Genomic DNA, 22,068 nt, shown 5'->3' with positions numbered 1-22,068 from the left:
CTTGATCTTTATTCTGTAGCTGATAAAATACCAGTGAATCTTTTTGAGCTGGACATTGACGTTACAGAGTAAATTTTCTAAATAATAGCTGAATCAGACATAGGGTTTAGAAGAGAGTTTAATGCGAAGGAAGATTCAGTGACCAAGGGCATATTATTGGCAGGACATAGTGCTAGGTGGCATAGGGCAGGAGACAAAGATGTCAAGATGTGGACCCTGCCCTCAAGGAGTTTATAATCAAAAGGGTCAGATAAGACATGTATACAGGAAATCGTAATAAAAGGTAGAATGTCTTATGTGTTAAAACAGAGACTCAGCCCAAGTGCCTTAAGAGCTCAGGGGAGGGTGAGATTAATTTTCTTCTCCCAAGTAGCTGGAGGCAAGTGACCAAGTTAGAGTCTCATCTTTGGAATCATAAGCCTAGATTCAGAGAGCCTCAGAGGGGACCTTGGGGGTCTAGTTCATCCTTGCCCCTGCCAAGATTCCTTGTCTTGAATAAACAATGACTTTAAAATTGAAACAAAACAAGGAGCTGTGAAATAAAACTGTAAGGAAGCGTAGCTAAAATCAGCTTTAAGGTGCACGTAGAGGCAACTTCCTAGCAAGAAAGGAGTCGAAGGCTAGGGATGAGGTCAGGGAGAGCACGTCTGGAGAGAAGAGGGATAAAAACAGAAACTAGGGGAGCACCCACGTTTTAGGGAGTGGGTGGAGAAAGAGGAGTCAGAGAAGGAGTGGCTAGAGAGGTGAGAATAGACTCAGCAGAACACCTTGTTACAAAGTTTCGAGGAGAGTGGCAAGGGTGGAAGCCAGGACTAGAGGCTCCAAGGGAGAAGTAGAAAAACTACAGCAATAGGGATTGAGGTTAGACATAAGGTTACCGGTGGCATTTCAAGGAATGAAGGCTTTTCCAGAGACTCCACAAATAAGGCGAATTCTCCATGTCTGGCACATTTGGAAGTGATGTCCTCCCCAAAGCCAGGGGTAACAAGGTTGTGTCCTCTAACCTCCAAAGATCTGGTGTTCAGCACCACTGGATACATGGGGACCAAACCTCTCCTAAACCTTAACCAGTCCCTCCAGGAACCGAAAAGATGAAGAATTCACTTGAGAGAGATTTCACACCAGCTCTCTGACCCAGCCCGGTAAAGTCCCTTTTTATCACGCATCGCTAGTGACTCTCTGGGCTGTCACTGTCGTCTGGTATTGCCAGCGATCTGACTGAACCCTCTTGCAAAAGTTTGCAGCATTTGTGTAAGGCCGACTACAGCTCCCAGAGTTCCCGGGTGCTTCCCGGAGCCGATTGGTGGAGCGGTTGGCCCCAGAGGGAGGTGTCGTCCCCGCCTCCCTGGGAAACAGACATCTGATTGGCTGCGCCGCGGGGCTTTGTATCCCCGCCCTCCCCCGGGGACCGCAGCGGGCTGAGCGGCGCGGCTAGTGTCAGAGCCCGGCGAGCGCTGGCAGTTCCGCGGCGGGGATGCTGAGGAGCGTTGGGTCCGCGAGCAGCACCGGCCACTGCGGACTTCCGAGGCCGTGAAAACCCCTGCGCCGCGGCCAATCCCGGGCCCTCGAGGCCATTCACCGTTCCAGAAGCCAGACTGGGGGAAGAGTCCAGCACAGCAGCGGCCGTTCTCCGATTTCGGAGCGTTCTGGAACCCCGAGAGCCACCTCGGGGTTCTAGAACCTCCCCAGCGGCTCCCAGTCCCGGCTTCCTGCGTGCGGCCGTCCGAAACCCCCTCCGGTGCACGGGTGGTCGGCGAGCCGCGGCTGGGTCCTGGCGCACACGATGATCGTCGCGGACTCTGAGTGCCGCTCGGAGCTCAAGGGCTACCTGCCGTTCGCCCCGGGCGGCGTCGGCGGCCCCGGGCCGGGAGAGGTAAGCAGCGGCCGAGCGACGCCACTCTTCCCTTGAACCCCGAGCCGCTTCTGCGCCTCAAGCTGCCCCGAGCCTAGTCTGGGCGCCCCCCGGGCTCGGGAACGGGAGCGCGTAACCCAGGACTGGGGTTGCATCAACTGACAGCCACGGCCCTCCCCACCCCTCCCCCTCCCCCCGGGGCAGTGGAGCTCTCCTGGGCTCCCTCGGACTCCTGGCCAATGAGGGGATAGCCTTCTCGAAGCTCTCCGGGGTTTAGACTCCTGTCGAGGGCGTCTTCAAGTCCAGGCAAATCCCGGCCGGAGCGGCCCGACCACTCCTCCTCCCCGCCCCCTTCCGCAGATTCCCTTCCTCCTGGCGGGGGCTGGCGGGCAGAGGACTCTTTCTAGGATACGTCCCGGCTCCTACCCCCAGCGCGGGGAGTGGGGCACTTGGGACTTGCCAGCGAAGGTCGACCTTGCCCCCAGCCCACCAGCACCCCTGATTTGAAGAGGGGGGCGCGGGTGCTCTGAGGGCTTGGCAGGCCGCCCGGGACGCTGCGGCGACTGCCAACGCTGGGGGGAGAGGGGACAGCCCTGGCCGCGGCTCCCGAAGCCAACCGCGGATTAGCCTGAGCGCTGCTAAGTAAGTGGTCTGAGGGCCCAGAAGTTTGTTTCACGGGAACTCCCCTCCCCGCGGTGTAGCCCAGAAAGGCTTTGCGCGAAGGCTTGGATTAAGGTGGACCTAATCTAATAATTCGCACTCCCCCACCCCCAGCAGCTATAATGGATAGTTTATCATTAAGTACCTAGTACATGGCAGCCTCGAGTTTTGCCTTTTCTTTGAGTCCTCAGGACTAAACCAGCAGAATATTACAAGCTACAGTATAGCCCCATTTTACAGGATGAACAAATTGAGGCCCAGAAGGTGCTTGGAGAGAGGCTTTCTTCACTAGCCCCACCCAGTAGCTCATTCTTTGGCCTGGGTGTCTCTAGGATTGCGGAGGGTGCTTGGCCCTACAGAGAGTTTTGCTTGTTTCTTTAGTTTGCAGGCCTGGAGCACGGTGGAGGTGTATGGCTGGGACTGAGAGTTGGTGGAGTGCTAGTACTAAGCTGGGCGATCTCTGGAAAATTTCTGCTCTTCTCTGAGCAACATGGTTTCTGGGGGTCCTACTTCCCAGCAGTGTGTGGTTTGTGTCCTGGATTTTCTCTTAGCTTGTTCACACTTCCCCACCATGATTTAGGAGCCCTGTGTGGAGGAATGACCCTCACTCCTGTCACTTCTCTGCTACGTGACTTTGACCAAGATACTTTGAAGAGTATTTCTCTTGAAAAATGGAAATGATATTATTGAGAGCACCTGGGCGCTAGAGTGAGCACTAGGTTCCTGTCCCAGCCCTCCTGCTACCTTGCTGTGTGGCCATAGCCTAGGGATCACTTCTCTGATCCCCAGTTTCTTCCCATGGGGGTTTTATAGTATCTCTGAGGGACATTTGGGAGAATTAACTCAGAATTCAAGCAAAGGCTGAAGCACAGGGCCCGGAACACGGTAACTGTATAAAACATGCGAGCTATTATCAGAATGTGGCCAGGGCACACATTTCCCTTTCCCCAGAGTGTCTCACTAGACGGTGCCTGAGCCTGTTCCTGCCTGCTTGAGGACAGAGTCGGTACATCCTTCTCCAGGACAGCACCTGGGAAGTGGTCTAGGGAGAAAATAGTGCCTCAGGTGGTCCAGGCAGGCTACATGGGAGTGGCCTGTAGACAGAAGCCATGTTTCATCAGTGGGGAAGGCGGCTGATGTCTGGCATTATTTCCACCAATCGTTTCTTGAGAAAAGAGGACCTTGGGAGGACGTCTGCTTTCGTGGATGCTTCGAAGATGGCAGGGTTCTGATCGTACAGAGCCTGGTGCCCAAGACCCCTCAACTCCCCCTTATTTCACCACACACCCCCTTTCAGGGGATCAAGGCCCTCAAATGTGTGTATCTCCAGAGAGTTCTGAGGACTTCACACTAGTTTTAGTGCTGGTAGTATGTTTTCAAAGCCATATTGGGTTCTAGAATAACTTCCTCAGACATTTCCTCGGGGAAGCCTTTCTTCCCTCACCAGAGAAGTCCCCTTGCATACCCTCTTCCAGTCCCCCTTCTCCATTGTAGGAGCTTTTGTCCCAGTTATGTGAAATAATCGTGTAACTGGGTATTTCTTTTCTGTCTCCCTTGCTGGACTTGAGACACCTTGCTGGTCCCATCCCCAGCACTGTTCTTTGCACCTAGTAAGTGTAACTATTTGCCCCTTGTTGGCTTAGGTGATCCTTGTGAACTGTCCAGGCTTCGGAGTCAGATCTGAGTTGTGCCCATTTGGGAGAGGACCTTCCTGAACCTCAGTGACCTGTCTGTAAACATGGGATAACAAGACCTATTTCTCTCTGGCTGGTTGTGAGGAATCAGACAGATGAGATGTGTAAAGCACTTAGCTTGGTGCCCAGCTCATGATGGGTGGACAAGTGTGTGGCACCACTCACACTCTGCACCCCCCAGCCCCCTACAGGGCTGGAGGTCAGAGGCTGCTTGGGCCATATTTCTGTATATTCCTTTCAGGTGTAAACCCAGGCAAATTTCTGAGTTCAGCTGTGGGGCTTAGGGGGTGATAGCGTCTGCTCCCTCCTAGCTGGCAGAGTGACTTAGCAGGTGTCTGTAGCTGAGTCCAGGGGCTCGCAGGCTCTAGATAGGATATCAAGAATAAAGGCTGGGCTGAGGCAGGAAGATCGCATGAGCCCAGAGTTTGAGGCTTCAAGGAGCTATGATCTCACCACTGCACCCTGGCCTGAGTGACAAAGTGAGAAGGAAGGAAGGGGAAGAAGGCAGGCTAGGGCTTCTCTAAGAGGCCAGTGTGAGTAGTGGATAGAACCCCTGGAAGCCAGACTGAGCTGGGTTCAAATCTCCAGTCCTGGAGCCATTTCCAGAAGCTGTTATGATGGAGTGGAAGGGACCTTAGAAGCCAAACAGCCCAGGGTTCAAATCTCAGATTGGCCACTTGTCAGCTAGTACTTAACCTTTAGACCCTTAATCTTTCCTTGTGTGCAAAATAGAGGCCCCCCTCACTCTAAAATGGATGAAAATTACATGGAACCTATGTGCAACTACCTGCGCTAATATAAAAGTTAACGTGTAGTGAGCCCTTATGTTAGGAGCCAGACACGGAGCTCTAAGGCCATTACCCTCTTTTTACAACTTGCCTGAAGACCTTCCTGTTGAGTGGCCATCCAGTGAGTTGTCTGACTTCAGTGTTCCTGCTGCCCCATGTGATCTCCTCAGTTGGAACTATAGGAATAGCCACCATGCATTCTCCGTCCAACCCACACTGGCTGTATTACCTCGGGCAGGTGACCTGCCCCCTCTGGGTTTCTCTTTATCTGTAAAGTGGGACTGGAATCATGCCTTTATCAGGTATACTGAACCTGTGCTGTCCAATATGGTAGCCCTTAGCTGTGGCTATTTAAATTTACATCTTTTTGTTGTTGTTGTTGAAACAAAGTCTCACTCTGTTGCCCGGGCTAGAGTGCTGTGGCATCAGCCTAGTTCACAGGTTCACAGCAACCTCAAACTCCTGGGCTAAAGCAATCCTCCTGCCTCAGCCTCCCAAGTAGCTGGGACTACAGGCATGTGCCACCACACCCACCTAATTTTTCTATTTTTAGTAGACTGGGTCTCACTCTTGCTCAAGCTGGTCTCGAACTCCTGACCTCAAGCAATCCTTCCACCTCACCCTCCCAGAATGCTAGGATTACAGGTATGAGCCACCACACCTGGCCTGCTATTTAAATTCAGATAAATTAAAATTAAAATTAAAAATTCAATTTTTTGTTGCATTAGTCACATTTCAAATGCTCAGCTACAGTGACTAGGGACTCCCATATTTGCACTCCATCATAGCAAAAAGTTCTGTTGGACTGTGCTGTGCTTAACACTGGAGTAGCAACAAGGAACTAGGTTTGGTGTGTGCCCTCAAGGTGAGAAACAGTGAGACAGGTGCCGTCAAAGTCAGGGAGGCATTTGGGGCATTGGAGCCCTGGAGTCAAATCCACTTGGTCTTGCCTTTGGGGCTTTATCCTGGCTGTTCCCTCTGGCTGGAATGCTGGTTCCCCTGGACCTATACCCGCCCTGTTGCCTTCTCAACATTTAGATATCAGCTCAAAGGCTACCTCCTCAGTGGCTTTTCCTGTCTACTTACACTAAAATATTGCATACTTTCCCATCCATCATACATTCATTGCTTTCTTTCACTCACTCTATAGAATCTATGATTTGAAATCCTATTCATCATTTGTTTGTCTTTTGCCATTAGATCCTGAATTATTAATATATGGAGGCTGAGACTTTGTCTTTTCACTGCTGTGTTCTTGCTGCCTGTAATATAGTCATCAAAAATATTTGTCGATCATACTCAAGTGAGATTAACAGTAACAATTTTTTTAAGAATTTTTAAAAATTTTAAGAATTATTTGTTGAATAAACAAATTAATTGTTTCCACCTGGAAAGCACTTAGCACAGTGCCTTATACTTAAGAAAGTGATCAATAAATGGTGCAAACAATAGTCCTCACCCTGGCTGTATGTTATACTGGGGCCCCATCCTAGACCAATTAAATTAAAATGGCTGGAGGTAGGACCTTGGCATTAGTATATATTTTTTAATTGAGATGGGGTCTTGCTATATTGCCCAGGCTAGTCTCAAACTCCTGGCCTCAGGCAATTCTGTTTCTACCTCCCGACTAGCTGGGATTACAGGGATGTGTCTGACTTGGGTATTTTTTAAAAAGCTCGTGCCACTGCACTCCAGCCTGGGTGACAAAACAAGACCCCCTCCCTTAAAATAAACAAACAAATAAATCTTGAAGAGATTCTAATGTACTGCTTGGGTTGAGAAGCCCTTGTTTGAAATAACAATAAGGTGAATGATAGCCAACTTTTATTAAGTGCTTATTGTGATGGCGATATTGAGGTAAGCTGTGTGGTGTTAGCTCATTAAATCCTCCCGACTACCCAGTGAAAATAGATAATATTATCTCCACTATTTGGTAAGGAAACTGAGGCTTATATAGCTAACAGGTGATAGAGCTGTCATTTGAGCCCAGAGAGTTTTTGTCAGGAGCCCCTATCTTTTAACTGGACATTATCATCATCATCATCATTGTTATTGCTGGAAAATGTTGACGGATCCAGACTAATCGCTGAAAGACCTACAGGTGTCAGCTCCTTCTTTTGACAGCTCCTGCCTTAGATTTTGAAGGGAGCTGGCATTCCCAAGGCTGTTCCCTGTCCCTCCCCAGCACCTCTAGTGGGCCCTCCCTGCCCTCCCCACCCTCCTCTCCCAGCTCTGCCCTGCCCTACTCCTGCTGTAGTTGTCTATCTGTCCTCAGGTCCCCTGAGGGGGGAGGGCCAGTTTGCGGAGTCAGCAATCCTTATCTCCCAGACAGAGCTGTTGGGCTTTTTCTCTTTGGTGAGGGAGGAGGAGGGAAGCTGACAAGGGAGTGCTTGGAGACTGTGGTGGTTACTACGCTGAACTTGGACCAGCCTGGCTGGTAGCTCCCAGAAGTGTGGGCTAAAAGGGGCCTGAGCAGTCAGCTCAACTACCTTCTTTGTCCAGGATTAAGGCCCAGAGAGTCTAGGTAACATTCCCAGAGCCACACAGCCAGTTAGTGACAGAACTGGTACCTACCCCTGAGACTTCCAGGTCCCATAGCTCTTTCCTTTGTAGTCTTGCAGGATTCCCAAGGTCTGCCTCCTTCAGGGGGCTTTTGGCTACCTGAGAAGGAAGTTTTAATTGTAATTTTTATTCCCTGGATACCTGGGGCTAGTGCTAAGTCTGGATCTTAATGGGGAGGGGAGAACTGAGGGACCCCTGTCCTGTTACAGTGAGGGCATGACTCTGATTTGGGTAAACTATCCAAGGCCAGTGCTGAGAGGCTGCCCCCCCCCCAAGAAAATTAACAAAATTAATTAATAAATAAAACAGCCTTCCTGAACTTCATCTCTAGGACTAGGAGAAGCATATTTAGTGAGTACATGATTCTGGTAGTTTCTAAAGAGGCTCAAATATATACATGTCAGAATAGCCACCACCATCAGCCTTGTACACCCTGCTCTGATTCCCTCCCCGCCTTTCTGCATTCTGTATTTACATTTATACAGTAGCATGAAAGACCCAGCCCTGCTCTCCATAAAGTGTGATCTGGTAGTAGAAAGACTTAAAAGCAACAATAAGGACTGGGTGCGGTGGCTCATGCCTATAATTCCAACACTTTGGGAGACTGGGGCAGGAGGACTACTTGAGCCTGGGAATTCAAGGCTACAGTGAGCTAGAATTGTGCTAGCCTGGGTGACAGAGTGAGACTCTGTCTCTAAAAGACAAACAAAAAATCCCCAACAATTAAAAGATGGTGTTTTGAGAGGCAAAAGGACTGGGAATTGTGGGGTCACAGATAAGGGTCAAAAAAAGGTTCCTAGACCCTGAAGGACTATAAGAATTAGCTTTGTGACAGGAATCACCAGTGGGAGGGCGGTGGGGCTAACGTATCTGGAAGGCCATGGGAGGTAGGGTTTTAAGCCAGTTGATCAGGTTTACATTTCAGAAAGTTAATCTGGCTGCTGGATAGAGGATGGACAGGAGAGGACAGGGCTGTGGAGACAGACAATTGGTGAGGCTGTGGGTGGTGGTCCAGACAAGAGATGGTGGTGGATTATGCTTTTTGTTTGTTTGTTTTTGAGACAGGGTCTGACTCTGCCCTCTGGGCTAGAGTGCAGTGGCATCATCATAACTCACTGCAACCTCAAACTCCTGAACTGAATCCTCCTGCCTCAGCCTCCTGAGTAGCTGGGACTACAGACAGGTGCCACCACGCCTGGCAGATTTTTTATAGAGACCAGGTCTCACTCTTGCTCAGGCTGGTCTCCAACTCCTGAGCTCAAGCGATCCTCCCGCCTCAGCCTCCCAGAGTGCTAGGATTACAGGCCTGAGCCACCGCGCCTGATAACAGTACTTTTTATTCTTCCCACCACCACTCACTAACCTTAATGTTCCTCCCAGGAGCAGAAGGAGAGCCGAGTCCGGCGAGGCCCTCGAGGGCCCAGCGCCTTCATCCCAGTGGAAGAGGTAAGTTTGGAAGGGGTAAGGAATCTTTGGTGCCTGGGAAGAAAGGACATGGGGCATTGGTGGGTGAGGGTCTTTTACTATTCCTTAAATTGCAACTTTGAAACTACACCTTCAGGTTCCTGATTCATTTAATTCACAGAACAGCTCTGTGAAGCAGGCACTATGAACCCCACTTTACTGGACTCAAAGAGATAAAGTGCTAATAATACAGCCAGGTAATGGCCAAACATTTGATTCCCAGATCAGCACCTGTATTTCTTTAATAAGATAGAACTATCGATCTTATTTCACCCTTGACTGTGCATATATTACAATTTTTTTTTGCTTCAACAGTAATACATGTTTAGTATTAAAATTTTTTTTCCATACTTACCTGTCAGGGGAGATACCATGATCATGAAGGTAGTTTTCCCAGGGTGAGGCTCATCCGTTGCACTCCAGGTGTGCTGACCCCTGCGATTTCCCCAAATGTGGGAAACTCGACTGCATAATTTGTTGTAGTGGGAGACTGGTTTGAGCTTTCCTCTGTTTAAAAAAAAATTTTTTTCCAGTGTTTCAGAAAGCTCTGATCTCCTATAATCCCTACCCCACATCTCCTGAAAAGACCATCGCTGTTAACCATTTGCTACAGTTTTCCAGGGTTTTTGTTCAGTACAGGGTACTTATTGTCAGTACAGAACCAAGGTCATAGTTGACACCTTGTTTTTTTGTTTCTTTTGTTTTTTCACTTAGTGGAACAGAGACAGCTTTCATCTACTGAATGCATTCAGACGTTTATTTAATAGCTATCGACTAAATGATTAATCTATGTCAGGTGCCATTCTGGGTGCTGGGGTTACAGCAGTGAATGAGATAGACACAAATCTTTGCCATCATGGAACTTACATTCTAGCATGTGGGGCTTCTGGGAAACACAGAAAAGATTTAAAATAGTTTTCTGATTTTTCTTTGGCCTTCAATGAACAAAGATGAATTTTTTGTTTCCTGTTCTCAGTTGCTCTCCTGAATGTGTAGGCCAAGTAGTTAATGAGCTGTTAACAAGTGTCTAAAGTCCCAGTTCCTCCCCTCCTTTGTAAATGTAAGGTGAACAACCACTTGCTGATTACTTGTCTGTAGCCCAGAATTTTAAACTGAAGTATTGCTCTTGTATTTTATTTTTTCATTTATAAATAACTACTCTTTTATAATAAAGGAAAGAAATAGACTTTGGAGTTAATCTGGATTTGAATCCTGGTGCTGTCATTTACCAGATCTGTGACCTTGAGCAAATAACAAAACCTCTCTGGTTTCCTTTGTCAAGGGGGGAAAATAACAGTATTGGCCTCATAAGATTATTGCAAGGATGCAGTGAGATAAGGCAGGGACAGCTCCCAGCGCAGACATGGTGTGGGGAGGCACTCAGCGTGGGAGCTACTTTGCACCCACCCCCATGCCTGTCTGCATTTGCAGTGTTGGCATTAAAGCTCCATGAAGGGAGGAGAACTTGTACTTTTAATCTCTGTGCCCGAGTTTTCCTATCTAAAAATGGAGAAAATAGAATTCCAGTTTTATAGTTGTTGTGAGAATTAAATGAGTTAATATATATAAAGTGCTTGAACAGTTCTTGGTATAGACCATTATACATATAAGTATTGGCTGTTATTATTATATAAGGTGCCTAATGGGTATTCTTTTAATCACTTATTAAAATATATTTTCCTCCGCATTCCCCCTTTTTGGACATGGTGGTGGTTTTCATTTTATTGCTATTAAAAACCCACCACAAAGGATACATCAGTCTCTTGGGTAGGGAGGGCAGGAGGGAAATCCACGAGCTCTCCTTTGCTTTGCAGGTCCTTCGGGAGGGGACTGAGAACCTCGAGCAGCACCTGGGGCTGGAGGCGCTGATGTCCTCAGGGCGGGTGGACAACCTGGCGGTGGTGATGGGCCTGCACCCTGACTACCTTAACAGTTTCTGGCGCCTGCACTACCTGCTGCTGCACACGGATGGGCCCTTGGCCAGCTCCTGGCGCCATTACATTGCCATCATGGTGAGCCTGTCTGGGCCTGACACTTGTAAAGCAGCTACACAGAGGGTTCTGTCTTTGGATCTCTTTTCTGGGAGCTTTCTGAGCTTATTCCTTAGGCAAGGAGGGAAGGCAGCATAATAGCAAAGGAAAGCCCTGGCTTTTTCTGACCATTCATAGAATTTTAGGTTCTGAATAGAGGCATCTTTAGTGCCTATTTTGCAGACTGGGAAACTGAGATGCAGAGGGGTCAGGTGACCTGCAAGCTGGTGGCAGGGCTGGGGTTAGAACCTAGGTTTCCTACCTCTTAGGCAACAGTGAGCCCTACGATATCTTCTTCCACGGGGTACCCACCCTGAGCGGGGCACAGAAGAAGGAGGGTGACCCAGGATCTGTCTACCACCTCTGTAGGCTGCTGCCCGCCACCAGTGTTCTTACCTGGTGGGTTCCCACATGGCTGAGTTTCTGCAGACTGGTGGTGACCCTGAGTGGCTTCTGGGCCTCCACCGGGCCCCTGAGAAGCTGCGCAAACTCAGCGAGATCAACAAGTTGCTGGCACATCGGCCGTGGCTCATCACCAAAGAGCACATCCAGGTGCAGTGGACAAAGAGGCGGGTCCCCGAGGGAGCACAGGGGCCTGGCTGGGGCATGGAGGGGGCAGGCACTGAGCAGGTCTGATCTTCCCTCCCTTCCAGGCCTTGCTGAAGACGGGCGAGCACAGCTGGTCCCTGGCCGAACTCATTCAGGCTCTGGTCCTGCTCACCCACTGCCACTCGCTGGCCTCCTTCGTGTTTGGCTGTGGCATCCTCCCTGAGGGGGACCCAGAGGGAAGCCCTGCCCCCCAGGCACCTTCACCCCCCAGTGAGCAAAGCACCCCCCCAAGTGGGGACCCATTGAACAACTCTGGGGTGAGTCATGGGCCTGGGTCTTGGTTGGGGAGGAAGGTGGCGTGGCCTCTGGTCCTTGGGTGCAAGCTACTGCTTCCCTGTCTCCTCACGCTGAGGCGATAAAAAGTTATTTGACTTTGAGGCTCAGTTTCCTCACCTGTGAAATAGGGATAAAGACTCCTACTCACAGTGGGTCATGAAGATTAAATGAAATACCATGTGACTGACCTCTCAATATGTAGCCCTGTACGCTCAGAGTCTGCCAGTTTTTAGTGCTTTAAAAATACAAAGTTTGGCCTGTAATCCTAGCTAGCACTTTGCAAGGCTGCGGTAGGAGGATCCCTTGAGGCCAGGAGTTCGAGACCAGCCTGAGCAAGGACGACATCCTGTCTCTGCCTAAAAATAGAAAAATTAGCCAGGCATGGTTGCAAACACCTGTATTCCCAGCTACTTGGGAGACTGAGGCAGGAGGATCACTTGAGCCCAGGAGTTGGAGGTTGTAGTGAGCTATGATGATGCCATTGCACTCTCCCTGGGGAGAAAGAGTGAGACCGTCTCGAAAATAAGTAAATAAATAAAGTTTGTCTCTTACTCTATAATGTGGCCTTTTTTTTAACTACGAAATACAGATACTTTAAAAAGTTCCCTACCTGTGAGGGAAGACTCGTGTCTGTCCTGTAGCTTTGTAAATTTCACTTTGGGAAGCACACACCCTGTGAGCTGGCCACACGATGGCTGGCACAGAGGCTACACTAGGCCTTCGTGATCATTCAGGAAGGCCTGGCGTGAGGGAAGGATGAGTGGCGTTTGCGAGAGGCTGAGGGAGGAGGAACAGATGGTCACCACTGGGCCCCTCCTCCAGGGCTTTGAGGCTGCCCGAGATGTGGAGGCTCTGATGGAACGCATGAGGCAGCTGCAGGAGAGCCTGCTGCGGGACGAGGGAGCATCGCAAGAGGAGATGGAGAGCCGCTTTGAGCTGGAGAAGTCAGAGAGCCTGCTGGTGACCCCCTCAGGTACGGGACCACAGGCAGCCAGGCTCCAGGGCTGCCCGCTGCTTACACCATCTCTGGTGGGGAGTAGCCCCCGCTCCGTGCACCGTATCTCCTGTACTCCAGAAGCAGCCGCCTCTCAACCTCCCTTCCAAGAAGTTCCAAATGTGGGCTTTGGGCTCAGACCTGGCTTTGAACCCTGGCCTGTTAGCCTTTCTGGCTCTGTGACCGCCGACAAGTCACTTCCTGTCTCAGGGCTTCAGGATTGGTGTGCGGGATAAATGAGACCACACAAGCCAAGCTCTTAGCACAGAGCCTGGCCCAGGGCAAGCAGTTCCATAAATAACTGTTGTCACTGTTGCTAGGGGCCTTGCCTCCTGGGCCCATGGGCCTGATTCGCCTCCTCCCCCCAGGCCTAGCTTTGGCTGAAGTCCTGCTTACCGTAGCAAGGGGCTTTCTTGGCCCTCTACCCGGCCTTGCTTTGCCCCCTTTTGATGATTAATCAGGAGTGGACCCTGTGTGCTCTGTGCCTCAGCCTCACTGTGACTTCTTTCTGGTCCTCAGCTGACATTCTGGAGCCCACTCCACACCCAGACATGCTGTGCTTTGTGGAAGACCCCACTTTTGGATATGAGGACTTTACCCGGCGAGGGACTCAGGCGCCCCCAACCTTCCGTGCCCAGGTAGGGCACCAGTGTCGGCCATGGCTCCAGATTTATGAACGAGCAGGGGGCGGGTGGTTTGAGTGGATATAGAGTTGGATACCTTCTCTCCCTCAAGATTCCACGAGGGCAGTGGGGCTCCTGTGAATCCTAAAGGGGCCCATCTGCACCCTAAGCTCAGGGGGTGCTGATCTTAGGGAGGGGGTCATCACCTAGGTGCATCCTCCTTGGCATCTCAGGCCCAGAGCAAACGGTGTGTTAAATGTGTGATGTGGGGAGGGAGCGTTATGGAGAGCCAAGGTGGACTCCAGAGGACAGGGTCTCTCTGACCGGCCTTGGCCTCCAAAGATTTGCTCACCAACCCCTTCCCACGTTCCTAAGGATTATACCTGGGAAGACCATGGCTACTCGCTGATCCAGCGGCTCTACCCTGAGGGTGGGCAGCTGCTGGACGAGAAGTTCCAGGCAGCCTATAGCCTCACCTACAACACCATCGCCATGCACAGCGGTGTGGACACCTCCGTGCTCCGCAGGGCCATCTGGAACTACATCCACTGCGTCTTTGGCATCAGGTGAGGGCATGTCCCCTCTCCCTGGGCATGTGTGCACTACAACTCTTTGGGCTCACAGTTGTTTCATTTTTCTCCCTCTTTCTTGCCTATACTATTTTTTGTTTGTTTAGACCAAATGGAACTAAGCTGCTGTTGCCTATACTGTTTTTCAAAGCAAATTTATTTTTTTGCTGATTTTAAGAGATAATAAAAGTGCTTATTATTTGAACTTTGTAAATGAAACTCTTTAATCCCACCTCCAGAGATAACTATGGTTTCATATATACGTATATACACATATTTGCACACATATATACATGTATATACATATACTATATATATTTATGTTTGTTTCCATTCTGAGTAGCAATTCTTCTGTTATAGTAAATAAGGGCAACATAAATGCCCACCAATAGGAGACTTAAAACAATGATATATCCATTCAGTGAAATATGCAGTTATTATTTTCTTTATTTTTTAAATTTTTAAAATTTTTTTAGAAAGTACAAAGAAAAAAATTAAAAAAGGAGAAAAAATTTTAAAGAAATAAATAAAAAAATTAAAAAAACATTTTTTATTCTTTTTAAAAATTTTATTTATTTATTTATTTTTGTAGAGACACGGTCTGGCTATGTTACCCAGACTGGTCTCGAACTCCTGGCCTCAAATGATCCTCCCACCTAAAGTCTCCCAGAGTGCTGGAATTACAGGTGTGAGCCACCATGCCTGGCCTTTTTTTTTTTTTTCTTCCTTTAATTTTTTTTATTCTTTCCCAGATCTAAGTCATAAGAGATGCAGCTATTAGATATTACAATAGAGGCCTACTTCTATTGGCATGGAAAAATATTCAAACTGTATTGAGAGAAAAGAAAACTGGTTACCAATGAGAATCTTCTCTTTGTTCCTTTTTTTCTAAACAGTTACGTAAGCATGGAAAATGTGTGGAAGACTACACACTAAAATGTTATTTACTAGTGGTGCTTTCTGTATAGTATAATGTGAATTACATTTTCATCTTGTTGCTTATTAAATCTATTCTGATTTTTTAATATTTTTTTAATTGATGGGATCATATTTGACATTCTGCAGTTTTCTTTTTTCACCTAATAATCTAGTGTGAACCACCTTTCTTATCAGTATGAATAGATCTTTCATGCTTTCTAACCACTGCATGGTATTTTGTTACGTATGTACTGTAATTATTCAATCATTTCCCTATTTTTGGACATTAAGGTTGTTCACAGTTTTTTACTATGACAAACACCATGTTCACTGACTAGTCTTATACATAAGTCCTTGTGGATAAATCCTAGATGTGAAATTGCTTGTCAGGGATGTGCATAGAACAATTTTTTTTTTTTTTTTTTTTGAGACAGGCAACTCTGTTGCCCAGGCTAGTATGCAGTGGTGTCATCATAGCTCACTGCAACCTCAAACTTCTGGGCACAAGCAATCCTCCTGCCTCAGCCACCCGAGTAGCTGGGACTACAGGCACATGCCACCATGCCTGGCTAAGATTTGTAGAGATGGGGTCTAGCTACATTGCTCAGGCTGGTCTTGAACTCCAAGGCTCAAGCGATCCTCCTACCTCAGTCTTCCTAAGTGCTAGGATTACAGGTGTGAGCCTGTTAATTAACTTTTTATTTTAAAAAGATCTCACTTTGATAACACTGTGGAAAGTTCAAAGTATTAAGAAAAAAATTTTCCCCAAATTCTACTCCAGTACAACCACCACATCCACATCCTGCAATGTTTTCCTCCATTGTTTTTTTTTCTTTCTTTGTTGTGTTGTCACTTCTGTACAGTTGAAATTATAATGATTATTTCCTTTAAAAATATGTTTGGTGTTTTTAAAGAGAAATAGCCTGATTTTTAGAAAATTTAGAAAATACAAATAACAAAAAGAAGAAAATAAAAATTATCCATGATACTACCTGTTGTTATCAGGTATTTTCTTCCTGTCTTTTTTCTATGCACAAATAGCCGAAGCATATAATTTTACAAAAACAAGATCCATTGTTATTTTCTTCCCTATTCGTTTCACTTATTTTACTCATTTACTCAAACATGAGCATATTTTAGTGAAAACATGATTTTTCTTGCTTTTTTTATTTAACAATTTATACCAAGCATCAACAAAATTAACTCCTAATTTTTAAAAAGGCACATGTTCCTTATAGAAAATTTGTTTCTGAGTATTACTAGCCGTAAATCATATTTCACAGGGTGGGTTGAGTTTTGCTTAATTGCCCATCCTCTTGCTGGTCACTGGCAGGTTCCAACTCATGGGTGGCCAAGGGATGGGCACGTGGCCCAGGCTAGTTCCTGCCCTCAGGTCTAGGCCTCTCCACTCTCCAACGTAGTTTATGCTCCTGTATCTCTGTCTGCCTTATCTGTCCTCCAGTTTCAACCAGTCTTTCCCATCCACGTTGATCTGGGATGACGTTGGCTGCCCTAACTCAGCGGACTACAGAATGACAAAGTTGCTTCTAGACTTATCACCAACTTGCTTTTTGACAAGTTAATTGCCTTCTCCAGGCTTTAGCGTGCCCTTCTGTAGAACGTGTACTAACTCCTTTCTACCCTTAACCCTCTTTGTTCTCCAGAGTAAATATGCACTGCCCCCCCTCCCCCACCTTCCATAGCCTTTACTGTATGGTCATGAATATAGCCCCGGAGCCAGGCAGAGTTGGGTCTGAAACTGATTCCCTGCTGTATCACCTAGGCCAAGGGACTTCATTTCTCTGAATCTCAGTTTGCTCATCTGTAAAATGGGATTGATGAATATAATATATTGTAGATAACAGTTGTATATACAGTAGTGTATAGTAGTTTTGAGGATTCCATGAGTACGTGTCCACATGGCACGTAGTTGGCACTCAATACAGCATGCTCATTCTCTGTGCGTTCCTTGGAGTGGTCCCCTGTGACTTGTGGCCTGTAATATATGATATCAGCTGTTTTTCTAAGAGGAACCAGGCTTCTTGCTTCCTACATTCTGACTTTTCTTGCTACTCTCTGTTCTTCTTTCTGTAGGGTGGGGGTAGGGGAGAGGAGCTACCTCTGTGAGCAGAGGTGAATAACACTGTTGGGCCTTTCCATCCAGATACGATGACTATGATTACGGGGAGGTGAACCAGCTCCTGGAGCGGAATCTTAAGGTCTATATCAAGACAGTGGCCTGCTACCCAGAGAAGACCACCCGAAGAATGTACAACCTTTTCTGGAAGCACTTCCGCCACTCAGAGAAGGTACAGCCCATGCAGGAAGAGCAGGATGGAAGCAGACAAGCCTCGCTAGTGGAGATGACAAGGGATCAAGACCCATTGAGGGACCCCATACTAAGTCTGTCCTGCAGGAGGGACACCTGGGCCTGTTGTCCTGGATTCAAGTCTTACTCCACTGTGTGATTTTCAGACTCAATTTACTCACCTGTAAAATGGGAACATGGGTGCCCGCCTCACACAGTATCCTTAGTGGTAGCTTGGTAGACCTGGGCTCAAATCATAACACTGTCACTTGGTAGCAGTGTGACTTTGGGCAAGCCACTTTACCTCTCTGAGCTTTTTATCTTTATAAAGGGAATAAATACTGCTATATTTCAAGGTTGTTTGGAGGATGAAATGAGAAAATGCATGTAAACCTCTGATTTGAAATAGGTGCTCAGTTAGTGGTAGTTCTTGTTTTTAGCTTTTGCGGATAAAGAGATTAGTCATGACAAGGATGATTGTGCTTGAAATTATTCAGCAATCCTTGCACCCAACTGCTCAGAGCTTTAGCAAAGCATAGGGCATCTCTGTAGGAAAGGGAAGGGTGAGGGAAGTGGTCAGGGATCGGGGCGGTCTGGGAGGGGTGGGATCAGTTGCTAATGTGCCCTCCTCTGCGCCCCAGGTCCACGTGAACCTGTTGCTCCTGGAGGCGCGCATGCAAGCCGCTCTGCTCTACGCCCTCCGAGCCATCACCCGCTACATGACCTGACTCCCTCCCACGCAGGACCTGGGCCCGGAGCAGCTGACCCTGGGGGTGTCCTCTTCTCTGCAAGGACTTCTCTCTCTGGAGACAGACCCAGACCCTTTTGTGTCCCACGCCCACCCAGCCCACTCTGGGGTGGGCTTGTATGTGAGATGCAGCCCCCAAGCCACACCCTCCTTTTTGTCACTGGGATGGACAGGATCATTGCACTGAGTGGGATCTCAGCTTTGCCCCTGGGAGCTGGAAAAGGACTAGAAGATCCTGAGGGTCCACGCCCTTCCTCCTTCCCCTGCCACCAAAGGCAGAGGTCATAGGAAGGAAAATGGACCAAGCTCGGACTTATGTGCCACAAATGCTGTGGCCTTCCTGGACTGGAAAGTCCCTGGCTGGCCCCCAAGGGAGAGGGGTGAACAGCTCCAGGGACTGACACTCCAGGCAGCTTTGCCTTCCCTCCCTTCTCATACCCAGATTTCATTACCTCCCACTTGCCATTCACCCATCAATGTGAAAGTCAAGGTCACAGCTGGTCTGTGTGTCCAGTTCCCCAAAAGTCTGTTCTGCTGGGCGGCTTGTAGGCCCCTTGTTCCCTGCTTGCCCAGATCCTAGTTCAGTTCTTTTGACTTCTTCGCCCTCATCCTTTTCCCTGTGCCTGGTGGTATGAGGCCTTAGGAGAAAGGCCAAGCACATCAGAAAAGCAGATTATCTCTAGAGAGTTTGAACTTCTGTTAGTCACTTTGCCTTCTGAAGAAGAGGGAGTATTAGATTATAATTTCTCTTTATTTTGGTCCTTAAATGGTCGAGGTTCGAACCTCTGCAGGGCCTCCCCCCTGGAGCCGCAGTCAGTGTGTGAGAGGAGGAGGAGACGGAGAATCCCGTTCTCCCCAGACCGCACCTGCCATGCACAGGCCGGCACCCCACTCTCCCGTCCCTGGTGCCTCTGCCGCAGATGTTTGCCAAAAAGTTGAGCCTTTTTCTAGGTGGCTTAGGTGGCACCATGGCCCAGTAGGGCTCTTGTTTGGGGCCCTGCCTCTCTGGCCAGCTGACCATGGCTACATTGCCAAACCTCTTCGACCGCCACAGTTGCAGACTGTAGGGTGTGTCTGAGTTTCCACAATGTCTCATGCTGCCCCCTGGATTCTCAGGCCAACCTGCCAACAGCAAACTGATTTTCTTGCAGAATCTTAAAGGCCTCTGGGACCTCCCCACTCCTCTGACTCCTGCAGTCAATCTCTCCTGGGTGCCTTCCAAGGACCCCCACCCCCATCCCAGTGTCCCTTCTGTCCCTTCTGGATTTTAAGTGGATTGCTTGGAGGCAGAAGCAGCCAAGGACCAATCCAGGCACTTTCTGTAGCAAATAACTGTGAATTATGACTTCTCTTGCCCGTATTCTGGCAGTCTGCGCCTCCTCTCTGACCAGTCTGGAGGTGACTGAGGAAAGGCAAGGGCCGCTACGCTGCTGCTCCTGTCCCTCCTCTCTGGGCAGGCAGGAGAGGAGCCTGGCCAGCATGCTACATTTCACACCCATGCAGGCACGGAGAAGCGACTGGCACCCCCTTCAGGCCTGAAAGCCCTCCCTGCAAGGATGTGCCAGAGAGAAGGGGCCCCAGCAGGGGGGTGTGGGTTCTGGAGGGGACGTGGAGCCTCTGTCAATGTCCCCTGGGCAGGTGGGGAGGGGTATTCAGTGTTCAAATGCACAACTCTTTGGCTTTACTACCAGTTCCGTATGATGAGAAATAAACGTTCACCGAGGTTTTGTTTTGTACTCCTTGTCAATGGGCTGTTTTTCCATTTCCTGAAGGTCATGGTTCACCTCATAGCACAGTTTCCTGAAGGTCATGGTTCACCTCGTAGTGCAGGCAGGGAGCTGTGATTGCATCATGGACCTGACCTGATAGCCCCCGCCCTGCCGAGTACTTGTGCCCAGTGATTGCAGGTTGGGAGTGTTGGCAAGGAAAGTCCCCTGCGCGTCCAGCCCTGCCACCCCTCTGTGGCTGGCCTGGCATTGTGGAATAATGATCATCTTATTTTTCTGACTAAGCCTGGCCCTGGGCTGGGTACTCAGAGACCATTTCTCTGAATCTGCAGCAATCCTGCAAGAGAATCATGACTCAGAGTGAAGTGGCATTGCCGAGACCACATCACTAGTCAGTGGGGGAGCCAGGATTCCAACCAGGGTCTACTTGACCTTGAGTCCTTGGCATTTTACCTGCTGTTTTTTCCACTGCTGGACTTCTGTGACCGAGGGAGGCTGTCTGAGAAACTGGGGAGCCTCCTTGTGTCCCCCTACCCCTCCATGTTATGATTACCTGCTTCTCATCCTTCCCTCTCCAGCACCAAGGAGACATAACCAGGCATAAAGAGTTATATGCAACCCCCAAGTTGAGCCAGTGCCATTTATAGCTGTGTGACCTTGGTCAAGCTTCCTAACTTCTCTGGGCACCAGGAACTAGCAAGCTTATCAGGAAAACCACATCATGACTAAGAGCTAAGAACTCTCCCGCTGGTTTCCCACTTCCTCTAAACACTGCCAGCATAAAATGCAAACTGGGTCTCCTACAGGAAGCCTCCCCTGATTAACCCTGTTACTTTTTCCCTTGAGGTACCACTTCATTTTGCAGAATTCCTATACACTTGCCCTTCCTTGTGCGGTTATTTGAGCGTGAATCACACTTGGAGCACAAAACTTGGATTCTGGTCCTGATTTAGCCACTTACTATCTCTGGGGGTACTGATTAATTTCGCTGGGCCTCAAGTTTCCGCAGCCATAAAAATGGGGATAAAACATTTCTGTTTCTTCTCCAGGTAGCATTTATTGAGTGTAACTGTTGCCAATGTTTTCAAATTGAATCTCCCAACCTTCAACTCTGTGAGAAAGGGGTGGTGTTCCCATTTTACAGATGTGGAAATGGAGCCTCCAGTGAAAATCTAGGGAACACCAGCTTAGCAGTTACACCCAGGTTCAAATTCCAGCTTTGACATTTAATATCTGCCTGACCATGAGCAAGTTACTTCAATCCTCCCTCCTCAATTTCCTTATCTATGGAATGGAATTAATACCTAAGGTCATAGGAAGGTGATGAGGATTAAATAATTCGTGAAAACCACCTACCACAGTTCAGGTATCTGGCACCTGGTACTACTGAGCCGTTTGGTATTCAGAAATTTGCCCAAGATCATGCAACTGAGGTAGAATTAGAGGAGTTTGGGGAAGGTTGCTGATGGCTCATTTCTTTTGTCTTTTGAAGCCATGCTAGGTTTGAGGAATGCTGAGTGTGAGTAGAAAAAGGAGTCCGGTGAGTCTCCTCATCTGGTGAGTCTCCTCCGGCAGGTTTCATCCACCGGAGCCCTAGGGCAGGTGGATTGGAGGACTGGTTCACAAACTTTTCATGCCTTAGAATCTCCTAGAGCAGTGGTGTCCATTCTTTTTGGCACCAGGGACCAGGTTCAAGGAAGACAATTTTTTCATGGACCGGGGGTGCGTGGGGCAGGGGGTGGAGTTTGGGATGATTCAAACACATTACATTTATTGTGCAGTCAAACCTCTCTGTTACATGATAATCTGTATTTGCAGCTGCTCCCCAGCACTAGCATCACCGCCTCAGCTCCACCTCAGATCATCAGGCATTATGTTCTCATAAGGAGCGCACAACCTAGATCCCTCGCATGTGCAGTTTACAGTGGGATTTGTGCTCCTATGAGACTCTAATGCTGCCCTGATCTGACAGGAGGCAGAGCTTATGAAGTGATGCAAGCTGTGGGGAGTGGCTGTAAATACAGATGAAGCTTCGCTGGCTGGCTGCCACTCACCTCCTGTTGTGTGGCCTGGTTCCTAACAGGACACGGACAAGTATCAGTCCTTGGTATTGGTCCTTGGCCCAGGGGGATAGGGGAGTGGGGGGTGTTGGTGACCTGTTGTTGGAGGCAGAGCTCAGAAATTTGCATCTTAAACAACTTCCTTGGTATTCGTTTATTCAACAGATATTGTGCACCTAGTATGTA

General features: G+C 48.5%; 1 protein-coding gene and 1 non-coding gene across 3 annotated transcripts; both read left to right on the top strand.

Annotated features, from left to right (window-relative positions):
• Window positions 1–1,382: 1,382 nt before the first annotated feature.
• SESN2 (sestrin 2) lies at window positions 1,383–19,831 on the top strand. 2 transcript variants are annotated; one of them, XM_045545783.1, is made up of 10 exons: window positions 1,383–1,873; window positions 8,937–9,002; window positions 10,835–11,032; window positions 11,420–11,602; window positions 11,704–11,916; window positions 12,758–12,908; window positions 13,449–13,567; window positions 13,928–14,118; window positions 17,204–17,348; window positions 17,989–19,831. In XM_045545783.1, exons 1-10 carry the CDS (start codon window positions 1,784–1,786, stop codon window positions 18,073–18,075), a joined length of 1,443 nt encoding a protein of 480 aa, XP_045401739.1. In that variant the 5' UTR covers window positions 1,383–1,783; the 3' UTR covers window positions 18,076–19,831. The 2 variants fall into 2 exon arrangements, with proteins under 2 accessions (XP_045401739.1, XP_045401741.1); XM_045545785.1 differs by lacking the exon at window positions 1,383–1,873 and adding an exon at window positions 5,604–5,639.
• LOC123636062 lies at window positions 9,368–9,531 on the top strand. Its single transcript, XR_006734303.1, has one exon. It is a non-coding gene; the product is annotated as a U1 spliceosomal RNA (small nuclear RNA).
• Window positions 19,832–22,068: the final 2,237 nt, after the last annotated feature.

This window comes from Lemur catta, chromosome 3 (genome assembly GCF_020740605.2).
Source record: "Lemur catta isolate mLemCat1 chromosome 3, mLemCat1.pri, whole genome shotgun sequence".
In the NCBI taxonomy this organism is placed as follows: Eukaryota; Metazoa; Chordata; class Mammalia; order Primates; family Lemuridae; genus Lemur; species Lemur catta.
This window is presented reverse-complemented; position numbering and strand designations above follow the sequence as displayed.